The 22212-nt window shown below is 35.4% G+C and overlaps 1 protein-coding gene across 1 annotated transcript; it reads left to right on the top strand.

Moving 5' to 3' along the window:
• The first annotated feature begins 11495 nt into the window (after positions 1-11495).
• On the top strand, positions 11496-18865 carry LOC132046223 (uncharacterized). Its single transcript, XM_059436792.1, has 3 exons — positions 11496-11660; positions 13957-14037; positions 18176-18865. Exons 1-3 carry the CDS (start codon positions 11502-11504, stop codon positions 18572-18574), a joined length of 639 nt encoding a protein of 212 aa, XP_059292775.1. The 5' UTR covers positions 11496-11501; the 3' UTR covers positions 18575-18865.
• Positions 18866-22212: the final 3347 nt, after the last annotated feature.

The raw sequence follows: 22212 nt of genomic DNA on the forward strand, positions 1-22212 counted from the left end.
TTCTCTTTTTTCACATTGGGGTGAATATTTATCTTTGTTTATACCAAATCAAACAAAAGAAAAGAGTCATAAATGAAGCTTCAGTCTAACTGGTAAAGTTATTGTCATGTGATCGGGAGGTCATGGATTCGAGTCGTGGAAAACAGTCTCTTGCAGAAATGCAGTATAATAGATCGTTGTGGTCCGGTCTTTCCTTGAATCCCTCGCATAGCTGGAGTTTAGTGCACGGATTGCCCGTTAAACAAAAGAAAAGAGCCAAAGAAGTTCCTGGACTCGCGAATTTTGTTTTTTTTTCTTCACTAGAGAGTATGTCGTTTGGGTTTGAAAAAATTAAATGAAAAAAGACATTAAGATTTCTTTTATTTTAGTTTAGAATAAGCGTGTGTTTGCACATGCTGCGTTTTTACTTATATTTTTTTACTAGGTAATAGTGAAGGGGTTAAATAGTACGAAAAAATAAGTTCAACGGGTAAATAGTACGGAAAAAATAAGTTCAGGAGGATCACAAGACACCCGCATAGTTTAAGCATGTAATTGATAATTTCGTCATAGTTTAGGTATGTTTCTCGTTTCTATGCCTTGTCCCTTCCTTTTTCTGTGCTAGAGAGTAGGGAATGAGGGTAAATAATTTGGCATGTTTATATCAAATAAAGTACTCTGAAATTTAGCAGTTAAAAATTAAAGTCATTCAATTGTAATTAAGCGATAGTACGGAAAAATAAGTTCAACGGGTAAATAGTACGGAAAAAATAAGTTTAGGAGGATCACAGGACAACCACATAGTTTAAGTATATAATTGATAATTTCGTCATAGTTTGGGTGTGTTTCTCGTTTCTATGCCTTGTCCCTTCCTTTTTCTATACTAGAGGGTAGGGAATGAGGGTAAATAGTTTGGCATGTTTATACCAAATAAAGTATTCTTAAATTTAGCAGTTAAAAATTAAAGTCGTTCAATTATAATTAAGCGACAAATATATAGATAAACAATATATGTACTTATAATTATTGATTTGATATAACCTCTGAAGTAAATAAATTCTTACTGAAAATGAGAAAGGGGAGAAGAAAGGAATTAGTTGGAACAAAATCACACTTATAGTGTGAGAAACTGTATCAATACAATTAGGTTCATTTTGCCTTATTGTTGTTGTTTGAGATTAATGTTATTTCCAATAACTTTGTCTAATATTTCACTTAACATAAGACGTCCTCGAGTTATAAGATTGAATAAGAGACATCTCATTTGTTTTATATCTATGTTTTCAAAATTTTCTACTGCAATGCAGGCAAGCAAAAAAAAATTAAAAAAAAAAAAAAATATATATATATATATATATATATATATATATCGAGAATTGACACGCATTTGTTATGTGAAAGACTTTTTTGATGATGTTAATTTACATTTACTATTGGATACTGCAATGTACATGCATAAAATTTAATTAAATATATATATTTATAATTTTTGTTTAAGTTATAAATTAGAAACTGAAGTGCAACAAAGTTACCAGTAATAATTAAAATTAATAAATCACCCACATTAATACTGCTTTGATGACGTTTAATTGAGTTCGAAATGATTGAATACCATATGAAAGTGAATATGAACAATTAAATTAAGTTAGTAAATATTATTGGTAAAATAATTTGTTTGTTTTAATTTAAGAGGAATTAACACGCAAATCGACATATCCCTCACATAGAACTTCTTTTTAAAGATGATTTCTTGGTGTAAGTCCCTTCTACTATTTACTTGCTTTATCATATTAAGAAAATGTTATCAACATTATTATCCTTTTTAATGTGATATAGTTGTTATATAAAAGAACTTGCGAAAATTACAATCTAACAGTATGGATGATTTGACATGTACTGTACTTATTGCCGTTGCAAAATAAAAATACTAGTAAGTAAATTTCACATAACGCCTAAACTAAAAGCATATGGTAACAAAAGTTAATGAACCCGCTATATTTGAATATCAATTGAAAGAGATATTTGCAGACCTTAATTACAATCTTAGTTTCAATTTAGTATTTCTCCATGTTCTATTATGTTTCACCCAATACTATAGCTTGCTGGCATTAAATGTGCATAGATGAAATCACACCAAAAGCGAAAATTTACTTCATGAAATAACAAGAAAATCTTGCACAAGGAGTAAAAAATCATTTTTACTAACCCTAAAAGTTGGCATCCTTGGACTTTAAGCCATCTAGGTGGAATAGTACTTAAAAATAGGGAAATTTACGTAAATATACTCTTCGGCCATCTAGTTTACCAAATATGGTCGAAGTATACATTATCTATCCACTTCGGCTGTATGATAGCGTATAGGTATGTGTAGGAATGTATATTATATGTATAGGTATGTATATTACGTGTATAGATATGTATAGTATATGTATACTTGCTTCGTCCTAATTGATATGACACTCTTTTCTTTTTAGTCACTCCCCAAAAAAGTGACACCTTTCTATATGTTGTAACAGTGTTAACTTTAAAATACTCATTTTACCTTTAATGAAATGATTTACAAGCACACAAATATCTATGGCTTATTTCAGACCACAAGTTTCAAAAGTCTTCCTTTCTTTCTTAAACTCCGTCCCAAGTCGAACACCCTCATATAAATTGAGACAGAGGGAGTATTTAGTATAAAAAATACACTACGTATATATTGTGTACATATTTTGCAAACTAGATAGCCGAGTTGTATTTGGCTGTAATTTTCCCTTAAAGTTATTGGGAGAAGGGACCTTGCTATAGTCCTTAATTTTTTATAAATATGCCTCGAATATAGGGACCTAATTTAACTAGAAATAACAATGGAACGGGAACTACATATATTTTTCATACCCGTATGATCGTGTTTCAGGTTGTTTTCAAGGAAAATATGTATCTGGATATAAACACAACGCACCCGGAAGAAAACTACAATTGAGTTGGTTGACGGTTGTGTTATGCTATTAACCAACACAAAAGAGCAATAATTTTTCCTTGTGTTACTAAATCACGCCATAATTGATTCTCAACGTATAGACTATCGGTCCTATTGATATCACTATTAGTTCATGAAAATATGATACGTGTCAAAATCGAGACAGAGACGCGAATTTAGAGATGTTAAGAATAATAATTCTTTTTTATTTTTGTTTTGTATTAATCATAATGACCTCTTTTATATAAAAGTAAGGTCTTCCTTCTCCTAGTCTAATAAAGTAACCCTATTGTAATAGGACCACACATCCTATATTACCATAATTATCAGTTACCGTAAATAAAACTATTATATTTAGACTAGAATAGAGTTCCATACCCCACCCCCCTCAAGTTGGATCATGAGGGTCTCGAATGCGCAACTTGCCAATCAAATATTGATGCTGCAATTTGCCCAAAGCCTTTGTAAACACATCGGCCAATTGCTCACTGGTTGACACATGACTGAGAAGTATTATACCGCATTGGAGTGCGTCCCGGACATAGTGACAGTCGACTTCAATGTGTTTCCGTTCATAAAACACCGGATTTTGTGCAATATACAATGCCGCTTGATTATCGCAGTACATTTTCACCGAAGATTTATGGTCAATGCCCAAACTATGCAAAATTCCCTTTAACCATTTCAATTCACAGGCTGTCATTGCCATTGATCGGTATTCTGCTTCCGCCGACAAGTGAGAGACAATGTGTTGCTTCTTGGTTTTCCATGATACGGGTGAATTCCTGAGGGATATAAACCAATCGGTAAGTGATTTTCGAGTCAACAGACATCCGGCCTAGTCCGAATCACACGAACCATACAACTAGAGATCACAATCTTTTCTCATCACAATGCCTTGTCTTGGGTTCTTCTTCAAGTAGCGCACCACACGAAGACCCGCGTTCCAGTGTGCTTCCTTCGGTTTCTGCATGAATTGGGACAGAACATGCACGTAATACGACAACTCAGGTTGCGTAAAACTGAGATATATCAATCTACCGTCCAGATGTCGGTATGGTTCCGGATCACCCAAATTGGCTCCTTCGGCTAACGCCAAATCGTGATTCTGTTCCATGGGAGTATTGATTGGTTTAGCTCCCAATAATCCGGACTCAGAGATTATATCCAAGGCATATTTCCGTTGACAGAGAAATAACCCAGTTGGTTCACGTGCAATTTCAACTCCCAGAAAATTACTTAAGATAGCCTAAATACTTCATGTGAAAACATACTCGAAGATAGTCTTTGAAACGTTCAATGGCACTATGGTCGTTTCCGGAGATAATCAAGTCATCCACATAGACTAAGACATTAAATTCCATACCTCATTGGTGCATCGTGAGGAGAGAACAATCCGAGTACGACTGTTTGAACCCATATTTTATCAAAGCGCTTGACAATTTCGCAAACCAGCACCGTGAGGCTTGTTTCAAACCATACAAAGATTTTTGGAGTCGACATACTTTGCCCGGACTAGGAACACGAAATCCCGATGGCAATTTCATATAAACTTCCTTCGTAAGGTCACCATGCAAGATGACATTCTGAACATCCATCTGATGCAACTCCCAATTTTGCGCAGCCGCAACTGCCAGGAAGGTCTGAACAGGTATAGCTTAAATCATCTTTGGGTTGGCGACAATTTGGTCCATCGCTTTTGGATTGGCTTAATTCGCTGATGGAAATAGTGACTCTTGATCAATTACATGAAGCCATTATGATTCTTTGGGAACTTTGAAATGCTTGAATATTACACCCTGTATCTTAGAACTAAGGTTAAGCTCGTAACGTTAGAGTTTAAGTAGGAAATCTGAAGGTTTCAATGTTTTGCGAAAATGGTTGACAGGCCTACTTCGGCAGCCATAACCTCTTGATTAGTTGGGAATTTGGAAAAGATCACTTAATGAAAGTTGTAGTACGTAGAAATACCTTTCCATCCATATAAAGATCAGGCGAAACGGAGATTAGAGCAAGAAGTTATGAGCGTCACAAAAACGCTCAGAGGGACCGTCCACCCGTGTTGGCCACTCATCGCGGGCCCAATGCAGGAAATCAACTGCAAAATCTCGCCTGCATAACAGGCCCAGCGTTGGCCACTCATCGCGAGCTCAACGCGCGAGGGTTGGGTTTTCGGGTTTTCGTGTTTTAACTTATATTTAAGCTTGGGGCTCATTCCCTAACACCTCTATTCACAAAAAATCATCCTAAGGCAAGAGAGGACAAGTCCCAAGAACCCTCCAAGGTAAGTTCTATGACGATTCGAGGTTGATTTCAAGTCTCTAATCCCTTTCTAACTTGAGTAAACCCTTCTGATCGATAGAGTTGTGATTGTAACATCATTGTTGAGCAAAGAAACCCTAGAACTCTAATTCAAGAGGATTGAACTTCAAAAAAGTAATACTTCTACTCTCTAATAACTTATAGTTGTGAATTTATGAGTTCTTGGGAGAATAGTAAATGAGTTCGATAAAGAGAATCATATGAACTATGTTAGGGTTTTGGATTGTTAACTTGAGATTGATGTAATCACATAGGGGATGAAAAACGATGTTAGTTATATCTATTTGGGATGGAAATATCACCTAGAAGCAAGAGAATGGAAATTAGGTGAAAAAAGCATAATTAATGAAGGTTGTGGAGCTTTATGCCCACCAAGTATTTGATAAAATGCTTAGATGACCAAAGCATGAATATTATTACTGATATGGAATCCCTTTGACTTTTATTGCCAAGTTGAAAGGGTTGACGAATGTTATACAACGCTCAAAAGCAGAAAGTTAGGTATGTGAGGCTAACTCTCTACGTGGGAATGTTAATGATTCTCTCTACGCCACGTTCTTTTGCGACGTTACTAATTGCCTCAGAAATATAGTTAAGCTTAATTAGTTCCTTGAATAGTTGCAGAACTTCTATTCTCTAGTTTCATAATTCGTTCATGACTTTCATTCCGAACATTGTGAGCTCAGTACGTAATCAATATAGACTCATGTTTGATACCCATGAGTCTCAGTCTAGAATACTCAGTATGTTTATAAATAGTTAAAGCTTTAGTTCTCATAATCAGTTCTTGAATACATGTCTCAGTGAATCATGGCTCAGTATGTCAGTGTTGTACCTTTCAGCCTGATTCTCAGTTCTTTTTATGTAAACTGTTTTAATATTGAACACCTGAGTTTTTGGGCCTAAGGCCAAAGTTATGTATATGTATACTTGGGCCTGAGGCCACAGACTTGTGCACTTATTATTGGGCCTAGGTTACATATTATATTTGTAAATTTTACTTGGCATAGCTTACTATGTTACATATTTATGGAACATAACTATACTTTTTAATAATTAAGTTTAGTAGCTATAATATTATATTTTTACAACTTATAGCTACCCACTTTTCTACCAATTAACTTACCACTCCCCACACCCCTATTTTTTAGCCGCACACTTCTCTCTCTCCCTTTTCCTAAATATACACGTTTCTAACTCCCCATCTCCCCTAATTTCGTGCTTTTCAAATCAGTTTCTGATTTCTTTCACTTTCTTTTTTTACTCTGTATTAACTGCTCATTAATTTCAATCTTTTACCCACAAAATTCAACTCTATTTCCTAAAATATGTAAGATACTCTGTTATTTTGTGTTCTCCCTCATCATCTTTGTTTCTTTTTGGGCTTTACTAAGCCACAAATTTTCATCTTTCCCTGTATTCAGTGAAAGTTTAAAGTTTTTGTTTTTTGTTTTGAGGGATCCATGTATCATTCATCCTCATGTCGTTTTAGACCACCGTCTTCTCCGACGTGATCTGATCGGCGTCAGTCGTCTTCTCTTTTCCGGTCAGATCTACAACAATTGCATGGTTAGATATGTAGCAATTACAAAGACCAGCCTATTTGACACGGTCAGATCTGTAGCAATTAAAAAGATCGACCTATTTGAACGTAAAAATATTAAAGACCAAATCATTTAACCGCCATGACTGTTCCTAGATGCCCTCCGCCGCCGGCCACCGGAATTTTTGAATACAGATCTGAAGTTTTTGTTATTGGACAAGAGTAAAAATATTCATGTTCTCCAAGAGGTATTTTTTCTTATTAATGATTCACTTCACCAGATATGTATTTTACTTGCATTTTAAGTATATTTTTATCGTATTTTTCGATGAACTTCGTTAATTCCCGTTTTTTCAATTCACCAGATCTATATTTTGCATACATTTTAAGTATGTTTTTGTCGTATTTTTTATTATTTCAATTAGTTTGTGTTTTGAACTTCAGTTAATTCCTGTTTTTTCAATTCACCAGATCTGTATTTTGCGTACATTTTAAGTATATTTTTGTTGTATTTTTTATTATTTCAATTAGTTTGTGTTTTTAATTGTGTGTGATATATTTTTTCTACCTAATTTGTTACTTGTAAATTTATGTGATTTTGAATTTGTGTTTACTTTTTATCAAAGTATATTTTGTAGTATATCTTTAGTGTATTTTTACAGCACAGTCACACACTGTTGTAGTGACAACCACAGTGCATTTGACATTGATATATTTGCATTATATTTATAGTATATTTTCAGTATATCTTGAATGTGTTGTTATTTATTGTGGTTAATTTGTTATTTTGTTATTTTTTCATGTTTTGTTAATGTAAAGTTTCAGTATATCTTGACGCATTCCAGTTGAAATTGATGCAAAGTTTCTCCGTATGAGATACGACGCAAATCGACAAGGCAACCCTGAATGCATTTATTGATAACGAGCAACCACCAATACCTGTCAAGGCTACCGTTGATTATGATGCAGTAATTTTAGTAGATGTTCAGGAGTAGATTTGTAGACAGAATAGTTTGTATTTGAAGTTGTTGTTTTTTTCTCCAACTTTTTTTTTGATGTATAACATCACTGTTGTGACATTATTTTTATGAAGATTTTAGAAGAAGTTTTATGTATTTTGGTAATGATCCCGCTTGTTGTATAGTCTAATCGTAGATTTGAATTTCGTTTTTATTACATTTATATTTTTCTTGTATAGTTACTGCTAAAAAATTACAAAGTGCATTTCAATATGAAGTTTGTATTTCCTACATGTTTTCACTATATTTTATTGATGAACCAGGAAGAGTTCTATGCATTTTCTCTATATATTCATGGTACACTTGAATTCATTATTGAACCACAAAATCCTTTTTTTGTACAATATACTTCAAAAATTAAAGAACAATTTTAATACTTCTAAAATACATACAAAATACAAGTGAAATATATTGTAAATATATTCATTACGATTCAAATCTTACGGATCAATTAGAATACACTAAAAAATACAATCATAATACGTATAAAATACAATGAATCAAAAGCCACCCTTAGGGATTAAAGTTTTTTTATGGAGTCAAGTTTTCCCATCTTATTAAAGTTACTAAATAATATTCAATATCAGCTTATTGCACTCAATAACTAATATTTTTAATTTTTAATAATGTAATTTCATTGAATATTTTTAATAACGAACACAAAACCGATGGTCATAGCATCAGAGACAATCTCAACTTGTCACTATGCAATTAGCTTGATGAACAAATCAAGCTTTGCATGATTTTTGGAACATTAAAAAGAGATTTTTTTTTTTAGTTATATTTTGGGGAAAAATATGAAGAGAGTTTTTGAATTCAAATTTTATGTGAATGATTAGATGTTGAATGAGATATGTGATTAGATATGGAAGAGAACGAGATTTGCGTGATTTATGGAACATTAAAAACAGATTTCATTAGTTTGAAAAAGATTTTTTCCTTAAATAGAGGCATTATTTGCTCAACAAGCCAGTGTATTTAGTCTATATTTTGGCTATATTTATGCGACGCGTCCAGGACCTAAATATAGGAAAAACCAGCTATGAATTGTAAATAATGAACTTGTAGTTATAGCTTGTTAGAAGCAACTAAAAGGTAGCTATTTGTGAAAATTTTACATTATATTTTCATTTACACAGGCGATTCTCCATTCAGAACAGAAAGTATTCATATCTTTACTTCTTTTGTTCATTTCAGTTATTAGTTATCAGTCTCAGTTTCAGTTTCAGTTTCAGCACTTATTGCATGTTTATTGATTTGGGCTGCCCTTTCCCCGAGCACCCGACTTACAATTCTTTCTTTCAGTTGCTTTACATACTAGTGCAATTTAAATGTACTGACGTCCCTTTTGCCTGGGGCCTGCGTCTGACGATACAACTAGCGATTTACAGGTGACGATTCAGAGCGCTAGGATTCTCGTACCAGCTATTTGGTGAGCCCCGCCCTTCTTTTGGGGCATTATCATTATTTTACAGTCTTTTAGTATTTACGTGATACCGTTGTTTTCGATTTTTATTAGAGGCTTCATAGACTAGAGTAAAAATTAGACAGAGTCACGGGCTTTTCATGTTAAGCAATGTTGGCTACAGATATGTTTCAGACTTATATTAGTGTTTCACACTTTGATTTATATCCTTCAGACTTTCAGTATATCAACATGTGTTAGTTTATTTTCCGCATTCAGTATGTTATGATATCACATGTTGATTCAGCCAGCCAGTTGGTTCGCTCGGTCACATGTAGTCAGGCACCGGGCACCGTGTTACGTCCAGGCCCAGGTTCGGGGCGTGGCATAGAAATAGTCTTATGAGGCAAGGAAAATCTCTGCGACCCGAAGTTGTTATCCAAAAGGCAGCCCAATTTTGACAGGATTGGACTAAGGCAAGAACAACAACTTCCAATCATATAGCGACGAGAATTGATTTAGCAATTAAATGGTTTCCTCTTAATGAGAATATTATTAAATGTAACATTGATGCTTCTTTTGATCTTGCTTCGGGAGTAGCATGAGCTGATATGCTAGTCCGGAATTCTCATGGAAACTTCATAAGAGGTCGCTCTAGTCGATTAGATAGGCCACATGGCTCACTCATGGCAGAGGCTTTGGGTGTTCGAGAAGCACTAAGCTGGCTAAAGAATCACTTTACATCAACACCTATTATTATGGAGATTGACAGCATTTTGGTTAAACAAGGTTTGGTTAGATAGGCCACATGACTCAACAACTCTTATTTTGATGTAATTATTCATGATTGTAAAGCACCCATGTGTGGCTTTACTTCTATTTCTTTGTCTTTTGTCAAAAGATTAGCAAACAAGTGTGCCCATCTGTTAGCTCGAGCTTCGGGTTCTGTGTGTGATGCTATGGAGTGGATACTAGATCCACATCTTTGATTCATGATATACTCAACTTTGATTTGATTAATAATTAATCAAAATGCCTTTAAAAAAATTGCAGAGAAATAATGCAGTGAAAGAGAGAGTAGTATTAAATTGAGATCAAAGAATAATTAAGGATAATTTATTAAGATTACCCTTTTAGTTTAACATTTTTCTTAAGGGGCGTTGCAGAAAAGCAAAACAAGACAAGTAAAATGGGCCGTAGTTGCTGAAACATGTGCATATATTTTTAAAAAACTAAAAAAATCGACAGAAAACCGAGTCGGTGATAAACCAATTAATTGGTTTGATGTGGTTCAAATATTCTGAAAAACAACTTAAACAAATTGATTCTTTTCACGAAAAACCGACTCAAACCCAACAAGAATTGGTTCTTTTCACGGAAAACCGACTCAAACCCAACATTAAATTGATTCTTTTCACGAAAAAACAACTCAAACCCAACCGTAAACCCACCTAATTCAAAGATTGAACTTTATATTGCTTACAAATTTGAATTGGAAATAACTAAACGGTGAATTCAAAATGAAACTTCTAAAAAAATCGAACCAATCCAAACTTATTTGGTAGAATTTGAAACGTTAATAACCATCTAATTCGGAAAACTAATAAATTAAAATCCAAACTCTTGATAATCCAATGGCAACAATTATTGTTTTCACACCCAAACATTTGCTTTACAAAATACAAATACACACCAATATCCGCTACGAATCTCACAAATACAAAATCATGACAAGTAAAATGGGCCGAAGTAACAAATTAATTTGGTAATATTATACTGGAATATAGTTGTTGAAATATGTGCACATATCTTTAAAAAAAAAAAAAATCAACAAAAAATCTAATCGATGAAAAACAGACTTAATTGATTTGGTTTAAATATTTTAAAAAATCAACTTACACAAATTGATTCTTTTCACGAAAGAAAAGAAAAAAAAAAAAACCAACTCAAACCCAACCGTAAACACTCCTAACTCAAAATTGTAGCTTTAAATAGCCTACAAATTTGAAAGAACTAAACCATTGAATTCAAAATTGAACATATTTGGTGGAAGTTGAAACGTTATTATCTTCTACTAGTAAATAGGAAAACCAATAAATAAAGAAAATCGAAACTTTTCACAATTCCAATGGCAACAATTATTAGTGTCTTCACACCCAAACAACATTTGGTTACAAATACTCCAATTTTGACACCAACCTCCGCCTTAAAACTCGTCGAAATCTAGAAACGACTGAAAAAGATAATTAAAAGAGAGATATCGTATCGATGGGGAAGAAAAGGAAGTCAGTAGCGTCAAGGCTTGATGAAGTGGATCGAACCATGTATTCCACTTTTTGTAGCGCTGCTAATTCGCTATCACAGCTTTATACACAGGCTATGAATCAACAGAAACTTTCTTTTCTTTCTGGTGAACGCCATGGAATGGTAACCCTTTTTTATAATTATTTGTTCTTTGTTGGGTGTGTAGGTTTTTCTTTAAATTTTGGTGTATCCAGGATTCTGGTAAAGTTGTTGTCACGTGACCTAGAGGTCATAATAGACCCTTGTCTTTCCAGGACCCGCATAGCGTTGCTTGCTTACGGGTTTTTTTTTTTTTTTTTTTTTTTTTTGCTATTTTTCATGTTTGAACGATTGGGTCATAGTTGATTCACTTCCAACAACATCAATAATAACAACATACCCAAGAAATCTCATGTCGTGGCCTGAGGGCAGAGCAGACGTTGCACCTTACTCCTACCTTGGGAGGTAGAGAGGTTGTTTCCGATCGACCCTCGACGCAGAAAAAAAGCAATAACAAAGCAGGTCACATAGGAAAAAGGAGCAACAGCTACAACAGAACAGTATGCTAAGCGAAGCACAAGAGACGGTGAGTAATAACAGAAATTGAAGGACAAGAAATTACAGGAGAAATACTACGACTACTAGTAAGGAAGGATAAGCTAGACACCGCGCTGCTACTTACTAACCTTCTGCCCTAATCCGTGTCCTCCACAACCTCCTGCTCGGTAAGCTGCCTCTATCTTTCCTGAAGCCATCCATAGCCAACCTCTCACACCTTTGCAGCGAGGCATCCACACATCTCCTCTTCACATGCCCGAACCATCTAAGCCTCGCTTCCTGCATCTTGTCCTCCATCGAGGCCACTCCCACCTTTTCCCAGAGCTTGTGGGGAGGGAATTTCTTAAGTCCATATAAGGAGACCAACAGCCCTCTCCACTGCCAATGTTGGACTCTAAACCACTCTAACAAAGTCATTAACATAAGCAGTAAGGAATTTTTATGCAGTTAGTTTGCAGAAGGAGATAACTAATGGATAAAACATGCTTTAGACTATATAGGAATCACATTGTGAAATGACATAGGGATTCAGTTTCGGGGAGAGGCGTGGCAGAACAATTCTAGAGGAAGCATTCCCCAGAACTTGAAGTGGTAATTAGCACTATGTTACTGCGAGATAGCTTAACCTAGGACTATTGATCTTTGGAGGAGATTGAGGAATTCTTCACTGGTGCATGAGCAGCGTACACGAGGTGAAGGGGATGATAGGATAGTTCTCTTATTTTTGTTTTTTTTGTTTTTGTTTGGGGGTTGGGGGGGGGGGGGGATTGATGAAGTCATCTACTCTACACACATAAGCAGGAATGGTGATGGGGATAGAAAGGAGGCAGGGAAGAAGTATGTGATACCAAGGCACCTAAGAACTTTATTTTAATTGGTTTGTGGTGCAACATGCAATATTAGCAACATATAATTTAAGGAAATCAGGATTGTGGTGAATTAGTCTTGCTTGTGTATAGAATCGGAGAGAGCACATACCATAATCTGATGCATTGCATGGTCACTGCATAGATTTGGAATATCACACTTTTTTTGGTTTGGTATTAGATCGATAATGTCAAGCAGAGAACTAAGACGACGATCCAACATGGAGAAAAGGCAATCTGAAGAAGAGCGCCATCGTTTTTTTTTTTTGGGAATTTGAATTTAGAGGAACAGGAGATTATTGCATAATAGAGAGAGTGTTCTCCATGTTTAGATGTTGTATATCTTGATTGACAATTGGGTTGAGCCACCCACACCCTTCGTAAAGTACTTTTGATGCTGACTTGGTATGTAATTAATGAACGGTCATGCCGGTAAAAAGAAACAAAGGGTCTATGGATCTTGATTGGACTGTGCTATTGTGAAGTATTTCCTGATACTTAATGATACTTAGGTGCTGTTTGGCCATAAAAATTATTCACTTTTTTCACTTTTGGGCGTTTGGCCATAAATATTCCGAATACAACTTGAAGCTGTATTCCGGAATACCAAAAACTCAAAAAACTTGTTTTCCAAAAAAAATTCACTTTTTTCACTTTTTTACAACTACATTTCACCAAAAACTACAATTTCAAAAACTATGGCCAAACACAACTCCAACTCCAACTCCAACTTCAAAAATTCCCAAAAAAGTGAATTTGTTTTTGGTATCTATGGCCAAATGCCTACTTATAATATGTAGTTATGGCTTTACATTAGCTCGTAACAGTAAGTACTTTTGGTTTCTAAGCATAGATTTTTCTAAGGCTTCTAGTTGTTTTTCTTAGAAGACATATGCTGTGATCTTTAATGTAAATTGTTCTACTTTTCTTTGTCAGTATTCTAGTTTTTGATGAATCTCGGCATATTGTCCTTTTGATGGTGTTTCATGATAACTAATCTCACATTGTTTCAATAGGAAAAAATGTATCAATGGATCTTGAGGCAACAGGAGGGCGGATCCAGAGTAACAACTGTTGACATAATGAACTACCTGCAGGTTTCTTTTCTATTATCTCAATTATGTAGCCACATTTTTCATGGTTGATATGTATGATTTTCCTTACATGTTTTTAGTGTTATCAAAAGCGAAAAGTGCAAAAAAGCTGTGAGGTCCATTGGGGCTTTAAGCACAAAGAGCAAATAAAGCGTGGGTTTTAATAAAAAAACACGCAAATGGAGAAATAACACAAACATATATATGTTTAGTCCAAGACTAATAATTATAACCATGAATAACAAATATATGGACAAAGAAATTGAAAAAAGACTATTATAAAGTGAAATATCAATTGTTTAGTGTCGCCTCTCCAGAAGAGGCTCATTGGCAAGGAAAAGTATGTCTTAGAGCCTTGATGACGACACTGAAGCGCACATTAAGCGAGGCGAAGCGCTTCACATGTTTTGAGCCTTGCTTCAGGGCGTAAGCACGCCTTTGACAACACCTGTGCTATGGAGCTTCATCTTCTTAGCGAAGAGCAGACAAGTTCCTTATTCTTCTAAAAGTTCAATATACTCCTGAAAGCTTGACCTTGATTTCTAGTCCATGAATCACCACGTGATCCCTTTTCTCTCCGAAAAGCAAAGCGAAAAAAGTAACTTGGAGTCTCATTCTTTCTTTTCTTTGTCCATTTGAAATGTTGGCACTGTTACAACTCACAAATTTCTCATTTGTGGGTGGAGATATCGTGTAGATTACCTAACAAACGAACAAAACTTGTTTTTGTATGTTAATCAACAATTTCATCTTGAAATCCGGAAAATAATATCAATAGTATGTTTGTTTGGTTTGAGGAGTTGTGTTCTCAGTTTTACTACTTGGGATCAAGAACGGAGGATGTCCAAATTCAATTTTTCAAATTTACTTAGAAAGAGTAAAAGGGGTAGATTTAAATACTTGGCAATTTGGAAAGGGCAAATGGATTCAACATTATCAATAAGTACAGGAATTAAAGAGCATGAGGTTTTTGGTATTACCCAGATTCGTTCTATCCAAAGATTCTCATGATCTGGTCATCCAGAAGTCCTGCAGCTACAGATGCAGTTGAGACTTTTTGAGTTTTGTTACAAATGCCTTATTGCTTCTAGGAGAGAGTGAGAAACCAGTGGTTCCTCTGTGGTTTTTGCGTGTGCAATCATTTGAGGTAGAGCTTCAAAGCATGCTGGGCATTATGTTGTTGAAACATTTGCCCTCATCATTCAGTGAGTGAATGAATCACAGGAAGAACCAAAACAGTGTGGACGGTAATTTGACCCTCTTCCATAGGTAGTTCTAGTGTCAGTGTGTCACTGCTCATGTTCTTCTAGAGCCCAACACCATAAGGAGTGTTTATTTTCTTAATACTCTAGTGATTATTTTTCCCATAATTAGCATCAATGATATCATTTCATAGCCCAAGTTCGTCTCGTCATATCTCCATAGCCATTTCAGGAGCATGGTTTGTTGTGTAATTGCAGATCTCTAATATCCAAGCCTGCTTAAGATCCTGGTTCAGTTACCTTAAACCATCTCACCAGTGGAAATTTGTATCTCTTACTGCATCCCTCACATAAGAATTTCTCGTGAGTTTGCCCATCTGCTTTAGATCTGAGCTTGGGATTGGAAACAGTGACATGTGATATATGGTTAGACTGTCTAAGACACTGTTAATTAGAGTTAATCTCCTTAAAAAAAAAAAAAAATTAGAGTTAATCTGCCATCCACAGATAGGTACTGTATCTGCCAGCTTGCAAGCCTCTTTTCAAACTTCTCTATGACTCCACTCCTAACTTTATTAGATCTGTATTTGTCCCCAAAGGGGGTCCTTGACTCCTAAATATGTGGTAGGCAAGGTATTTGTTTTGCAACATAGGATTTCTGTCAACTCTTATATGTTAGGCACTTCATTCACAGGATATATAATGTTTTTTATCATGTTGATGTGGAGTCTAGGTAGTGCATCAAAGATCATCATTGCTAAGTTGGGATTCAGTACTTGTGAACTTTTAGTACCACAAAAAATGAGAGTATCAGCTGCAAAAAGCAGGTGAGAGACTGCGACTGAGCTACCATGATTCGTTCTCACTTGAAAGCCTTGTACCCATTGCAGCTTGTTTAGCCCTCTCCGGCATTTTAGTGAGCCTTTCTATAGCCAGAATGAAAAGAAAAGTGGAGAGGTCTCCTTGCCTTAGGCCTTTTTGAAGAGAGAAAGAACCAACAGGGCGTCTATCACCCAAAATAGAGTATTTGCCAATTGAAATGCAATAGCTGATCCACCTTATCCATTTTCCCCGAATGCCATACTTAACTGATCAAACGCCTTTTCAATGTCCAGCTTACAGAGTACACCAAGTTCCCCCATTTTCATTCTCCGATCAAGCACCTCATTAAGCAGTTGAGGCATCGGAAATCTGCCTATTCTTGAGGATGACATTTTGTTCCCCAGAAACTAGTTTGTCAATTACCTTCTTTGCCTCTCTGCTAATATTTTGAAGTCAGTATGTACACGCTGCCTATTAAGCTAATAGGCTTGTAGTCCTTGAGTTCTATGTCACCCTTCTTCTTTGTAATTAGGGCAATAAAGGTAGCATTGAAGACCTAACCATATGAAAGCTGCGATGAAAATGGCTGAGGGCAGGCATGATATCTGTTTGAATGGTATCTCATACTTTTTGGTAGAAATCCATGGCGAAGCCATCTGTTCCTGGTGCTTTGTCAGGAGCGCATGATTTCCAGGCTTCAAGTACCTTTATTTCTTCAAAGGGAAATTCCAGCCAGTCCTTTTCCTCCATGATTAGTGTAGAGATGTTTTCAAAGTCAGCATCGGGCTCTCAAGGTACCTTTTCATTGTATAAATCCTAGTAAAATTCCAAAATTTCCTTCTTGATCAATACTTTATCCTCAATGGTAACATTCCTATCTTCAGCTTATCAATAAAGTTACTTCTTCTGTCATAGTTCGCTTTTCTCTGAAAGTACTTGGTGTTTTGTCTCCCTCCGTCAGCCACAGACACCTTGATTTTTCTCTCCAGGAAGTTTCTTCCGTAATTGCAATCTGTTGCAGTTCCAACTTTACATTAGTTAGACTCAATTTTACTTTTGGGGTTTGAGTTTTATTCTCTGAGATTTTATCCAGATTTTTCCGCTCATCAAGTTCCTTGCTTCTCCTAGCTTGAATTTTACCAAAAGTTACCCTGTTCTAGTTGCAATGTCTTTCTTAAGATTCCTTGGCTTTTATGTGAGGATAAATTCTGGGTTCCTACCACACTGTAGGATAGCCACCAATCTTTAACCCTATACATTAATCCCTCTGCCTAAAGTCACATATTCTCAAATTTGAAATACGAGGGAGCTTGCGTCTTCAAGAATTTTGTTATATCTTGAATGGGTCTTGTAGCTGGTTTTATATGTGTTAATCCTGTTATCTCTCGAATAGTGCTTTATTTGAGATTATAGAATAACTGGATTAGCGATTGCAAGAATCATTTTGATATATTTGATTTGATTATTTCTGATTCATAGTGCTATAGTGACGAGTTGGTTCTTCAGAGAAATTGGAAATCATTGGCTTTTCAGCTATACTTGATCTTCCTGTCCTGCTCATGTTTGAGAAATTTTTTTATTTATTGGAAAAAAGGATATTTTCTTCTAAGGCTGTATCTCTCACGATGCAGTATGCAGATATTTTACAAGTTTTTTTGTAAAATTAGATTTACTTAAAATTGTACTACATAAAATAAACTTTGTGCAACTAGCAAAACTTTCACTTCGTGTATCTGGTTGAGGGAAAATTATTAAGGAAAAAAGGGAAACAGGCAGCAGACTGTAATGATAGAAGTGTGCTCTTGACATGCTTAAATCTGCCTTGTTTAGCTTTTGGCAATTTATGGGGGATCAAACTTGTGGAGATCTTTTTATTTTAATTTGTAAATAAGAACCTGATTTCCCGCTTTCTTCAATCTTAATCATATATGTTCTGTTTACCTACTATGCTGATGTGCATAGATCTTCTGGAACAGTAGTTTCTTTTGGTTGCCTATTTCAGCATTCTGGTTGCCAATTTTTACTGGTTATACTTATATGGATACGTCCAATCCTTCTTTGATCGTTGACAGCCTGTTTTGATGTGTCTAAAAATATTCATTTGCTGATCTTGTCAGTCTGAATTGGATTGTAATGGAGAGGACCAGTCGATGTCACCTAGGCCACCACCTCAACATCAGCATGCCCAACAGTTGCATTTTGCAAACTCAGGCCTCCAGGTGTCTTCAGGTCCAATTGGCGTAGCAGCTCCAGGACATGGCTTACGATCTGATCATGATCAGCAACCAAAGAATAATGTTTTCTCGAATGCTCTTTCAAGCCCTGTTCGCCGAAGCCTACAAAATTATCACATTGCTCAAGGGGGTCACTTTTCGAACAATGCTCAACCTCCCAATGGTACAAGACACAATGAAACTAACTCCCAACACCAAAATAGAGATTCTAATAGTTATAACTCTGCCGATGCATCTATGGATATGCATTCCGATAGTCCAGGTCACGACTCTACTTACTGATGAAGTAATGTTTTGGAAGCTGCCTTTTGTCATGCCAGGGTGTTCATACTGCAAGTTCAGGTAAGTTATGTATACTGTCGTGCAGGTGTTAAAGGTGAAAAAGCAGATTATGAAATTGGCTGCGTGATGATAAGACGAGAAGTGTCCAGACATCGATATCATTGTGCACATGCTCATAGATGAGAGCACCATACCTTTTGAAGACCAGCTAGTTTTATTTTGGATCTTTTGTGATATTTGTGAATTGTTTCATTAGTTACCAAACTATGTGATTTGGTGTGGTGTTGGTTCCTTCCTTGTGTTTCTGCCTTTCTACCGAAGTAGCTGTATGGAATATTTCCTCGACCAATTTTTTAATGATTCTACAAGTTATGCCAGTGTGAAGAGAGATATAACCTTTAATCAAAGTGAAAATAGAGCGTAACCCAGATTCCTGAACCAGGTTTATTAGCTTTTAATTTATGCTGCTCTCTGCATTTGAGTAATCATTGTTTGAGTACTTGTCATTGTTCAGGGTCTTATCCACTCCACTTTTGAAGTGTCTCCTCCTTAAATCTAAATGAGAATAACAAAGCATTTAGTAAATTATACATACATATACATATATAAATAGATATATAATATCTCAAGTAATCATGTGTGTACTAGAGTCCTGCTATCACAATAAAATGCCGCTGATTAGGATGTTAAAAGTAACAGAACATACTCTGCAACTTGGAAACTCAACCATTATTTCTGTAGTTAAAAAGAGGTGAAAGTTTATCAACGTACATCAGCTATCCAACAAATTTCCCTTCAATGATTAAAAAAATATTAAAGACAAAATAAAGAATTCATAGTAAATAATCTTGTTTCAATTATTAATTTAAGGGCAAAGGGTCAAACTTACCCTTTAAGTATGGTTTATAGTTCAAATTTACCCTCCGTCAAAGTTTGGGATCAAATTTGCCCTCTCCGTTAAGATATTTGATAAATTTGCCCTGATTATGATTGAAAGTGTGACTAGGACTCCTTATCAGTCCACATAGGCACCATGTGTATAAATAAATTTATTTTTCCTTTAAATCTTAGTGTAAAAACCATACTAATTAAATTTTGTGATGTATTTTCTTTTTTTAATCAATAAAAAAAGAATACAATACTTAATCTTCTTCTCCATCAAATCATCGCTTCCCCTTCTTCTTCTCCCCCACTATTATCACCGTCGACCGCCCTCCACCATCAATAGGGACCCTGAATTTTTCAATCAAGAACAAAGATATTTCACCACCCATAAATCCCAAAACAAGAAAAGAAGAGAAACTCATGTAGTATTTCAAGAATTTGGTACACCTCAAGTAGAAAAGTAACACCAAAAGAAATGTAACAGCAGTAACAACAACAACAAAGACTAAAGCATTCAAAACAACAAAGACTAAAGCATTCAAAAGGGCACCTTTTAATTTGTCTCAATTTGAGTCAGAGCTGTTTTCAGTATAGGCATATGTGGCTATAGAGGGACATGAAGTGCCTGAGGAATCTGAATCATTGTTTAGTATTGAAACACGAATGACTACCAAGAGCATGCAAATTGAGACTGGTTTTTACGTGCAAAGGGCGGTGGACGGAGATGATAGTGGGGGAGAAGAAGAAGGGGAAGCGGTGGTTTGACGGAGAAGAAGATTAGGTATTGTATTCTTTTTTTTATAATTAAAAAAAGAAAATACATGACAAAATTTAATTAGTATGGTTTTTACACTAAGATTTAAAGGAAAAATAATTTTATTTATACACATGGCACCTATGTGGACTGATAAGGAATCCTAGTCATACTTCCATCCATAATCAAGGCAAATTTATCAAGTATCCTAACGGAGAGGGCAAATTTGATCCCAAACTTTGACGGAGGGCAAATTTGAACTATAAATCATACTTAGAGGGTAAATTTGACCCTTTGCCCTTAATTTAATAACCTCCAGTGCTACATACTCTTCTTCAAAAAACCAAGGCCATATGTCAACAATTTAGCTCTGGGAGGTAAATTTGCTTTAAGTTGATCATCAGCACACTCTCGGATCGCCTTCTTCCTCATGGAGGATGGACAAAACTCATTTAGATCATCTAAATTGGTATCAGAACAAAGGGTCATTCTCGTAAGAGATCTAGCAATTCGCAGCAAAATGCAAAGCAAGTTCATAATCACTTGGAGACCCAATAAAACCAAACCACTTCACTACCTTTAGACATTTATGACAGGATGTCATAGCTTCTTGTGCTATAAGATCAGCAGTGCGCGCTTTCGCCTGGCCCTTCTCAAATGAGTCATGCAAATTTCCATAACCCCGTACAACGTGTCCCTTAGTGCCAGTAGAGAAGAAAGGAAGGAATATTAACCGGATAGTTAATCTAGACAGATGAGGAGAACATTTAATCAAGAATATGAAGAAACAAATTCCATCACCAAACTTTGATGTGATATCTAATTCCAACATTTTAAGATGGCAGAATTGATGAAATTCATCGGGAATCACCTTGCAAAAGGAAGATACCTTTGGAAGACACTTTCAGTTTAAGCCTCTTCAGGTTGCTGCAACAGGTCGAATGCTCTGGAGCACTCTTAATAAAAGAAATGGCATAAAAACCTCCAAAAGTTAGGTTAGCTTAGATAGGAGGGGAACTTCCTCAAAAGACACGAGACTTGGAGCACGAAACTTCAGTGTCTTCAAATGTTTACAATGAGATATTTCCATGGACCTTAGCTTAGGTAATGAACCAACAACCTTCAAACTCTTCAGAGAATTTGAGGATGAGATAGAGACTTTTGTACAATGGAATACAAATATGTGCAAATCTTTCAACGATTTTTTCAGGGCTAAGGGTAAAAAATACACCTCAAGTATCACCTTTTTTTGAGTTTCCTACCTGAACTATCAGCTGTGAAGGTTTTCTACCTAAACTATCACCAATTAATTTACAAAACGCATCTCAACTACCACTTGTTCACTTTTCCTGCCTGATCGATCACCAACTAGTTTGCAAAACAAACCTCATTAAAGTGAATAACTGATAGTTGATGTGTGTTTTGCTAACTAGTTGGTGATATTTTAAGTAAAAAAAGTGAACAACTGAAAGTTGAGGTGTGTTTTGCAAACTAATTGGTGATAGTTTAGGTAGATCGCAAATTCAGGTAGGAAACTCAAAAAAGGTAATACTTGAGGTGTGTTTTTTACCATAATCTCAGTACCAGTTAAGATTTCAATTTGTACCGGTGACTCATCATCAGAATAGATTTTCTCTAGGCCAAACATGAAGATCCAGTCCATTCTATATGAAGTAGTAGTATATACCAGTATTGGTCGTTCCGCCTGATATGACATTTATTATTTACCAGTGAAATCTATCGCGCTTCGCATGGATTACTTTCGAATATTAATTTCTTAAAACTTTCTTTAAATATTTAACACTTAGTTTATATAGTTTACTATGGTCTTTCATTACTTAAAAAGAGTTTTTGTCTTCTAAAAAACTTGTAAAATCTATGCATGGGAAACAATATTTTTTCCCTCTTATAAAAAATATCTTAAAACAACATGGTTACTTCATTGTACATTTATTATATGCGTATAATTGGAGAAAATATATGCGTTTTATCATCTAGT

The sequence above is a fragment of the Lycium ferocissimum genome, unplaced genomic scaffold (assembly GCF_029784015.1).
Source record: "Lycium ferocissimum isolate CSIRO_LF1 unplaced genomic scaffold, AGI_CSIRO_Lferr_CH_V1 ctg992, whole genome shotgun sequence".
In the NCBI taxonomy this organism is placed as follows: Eukaryota; Viridiplantae; Streptophyta; class Magnoliopsida; order Solanales; family Solanaceae; genus Lycium; species Lycium ferocissimum.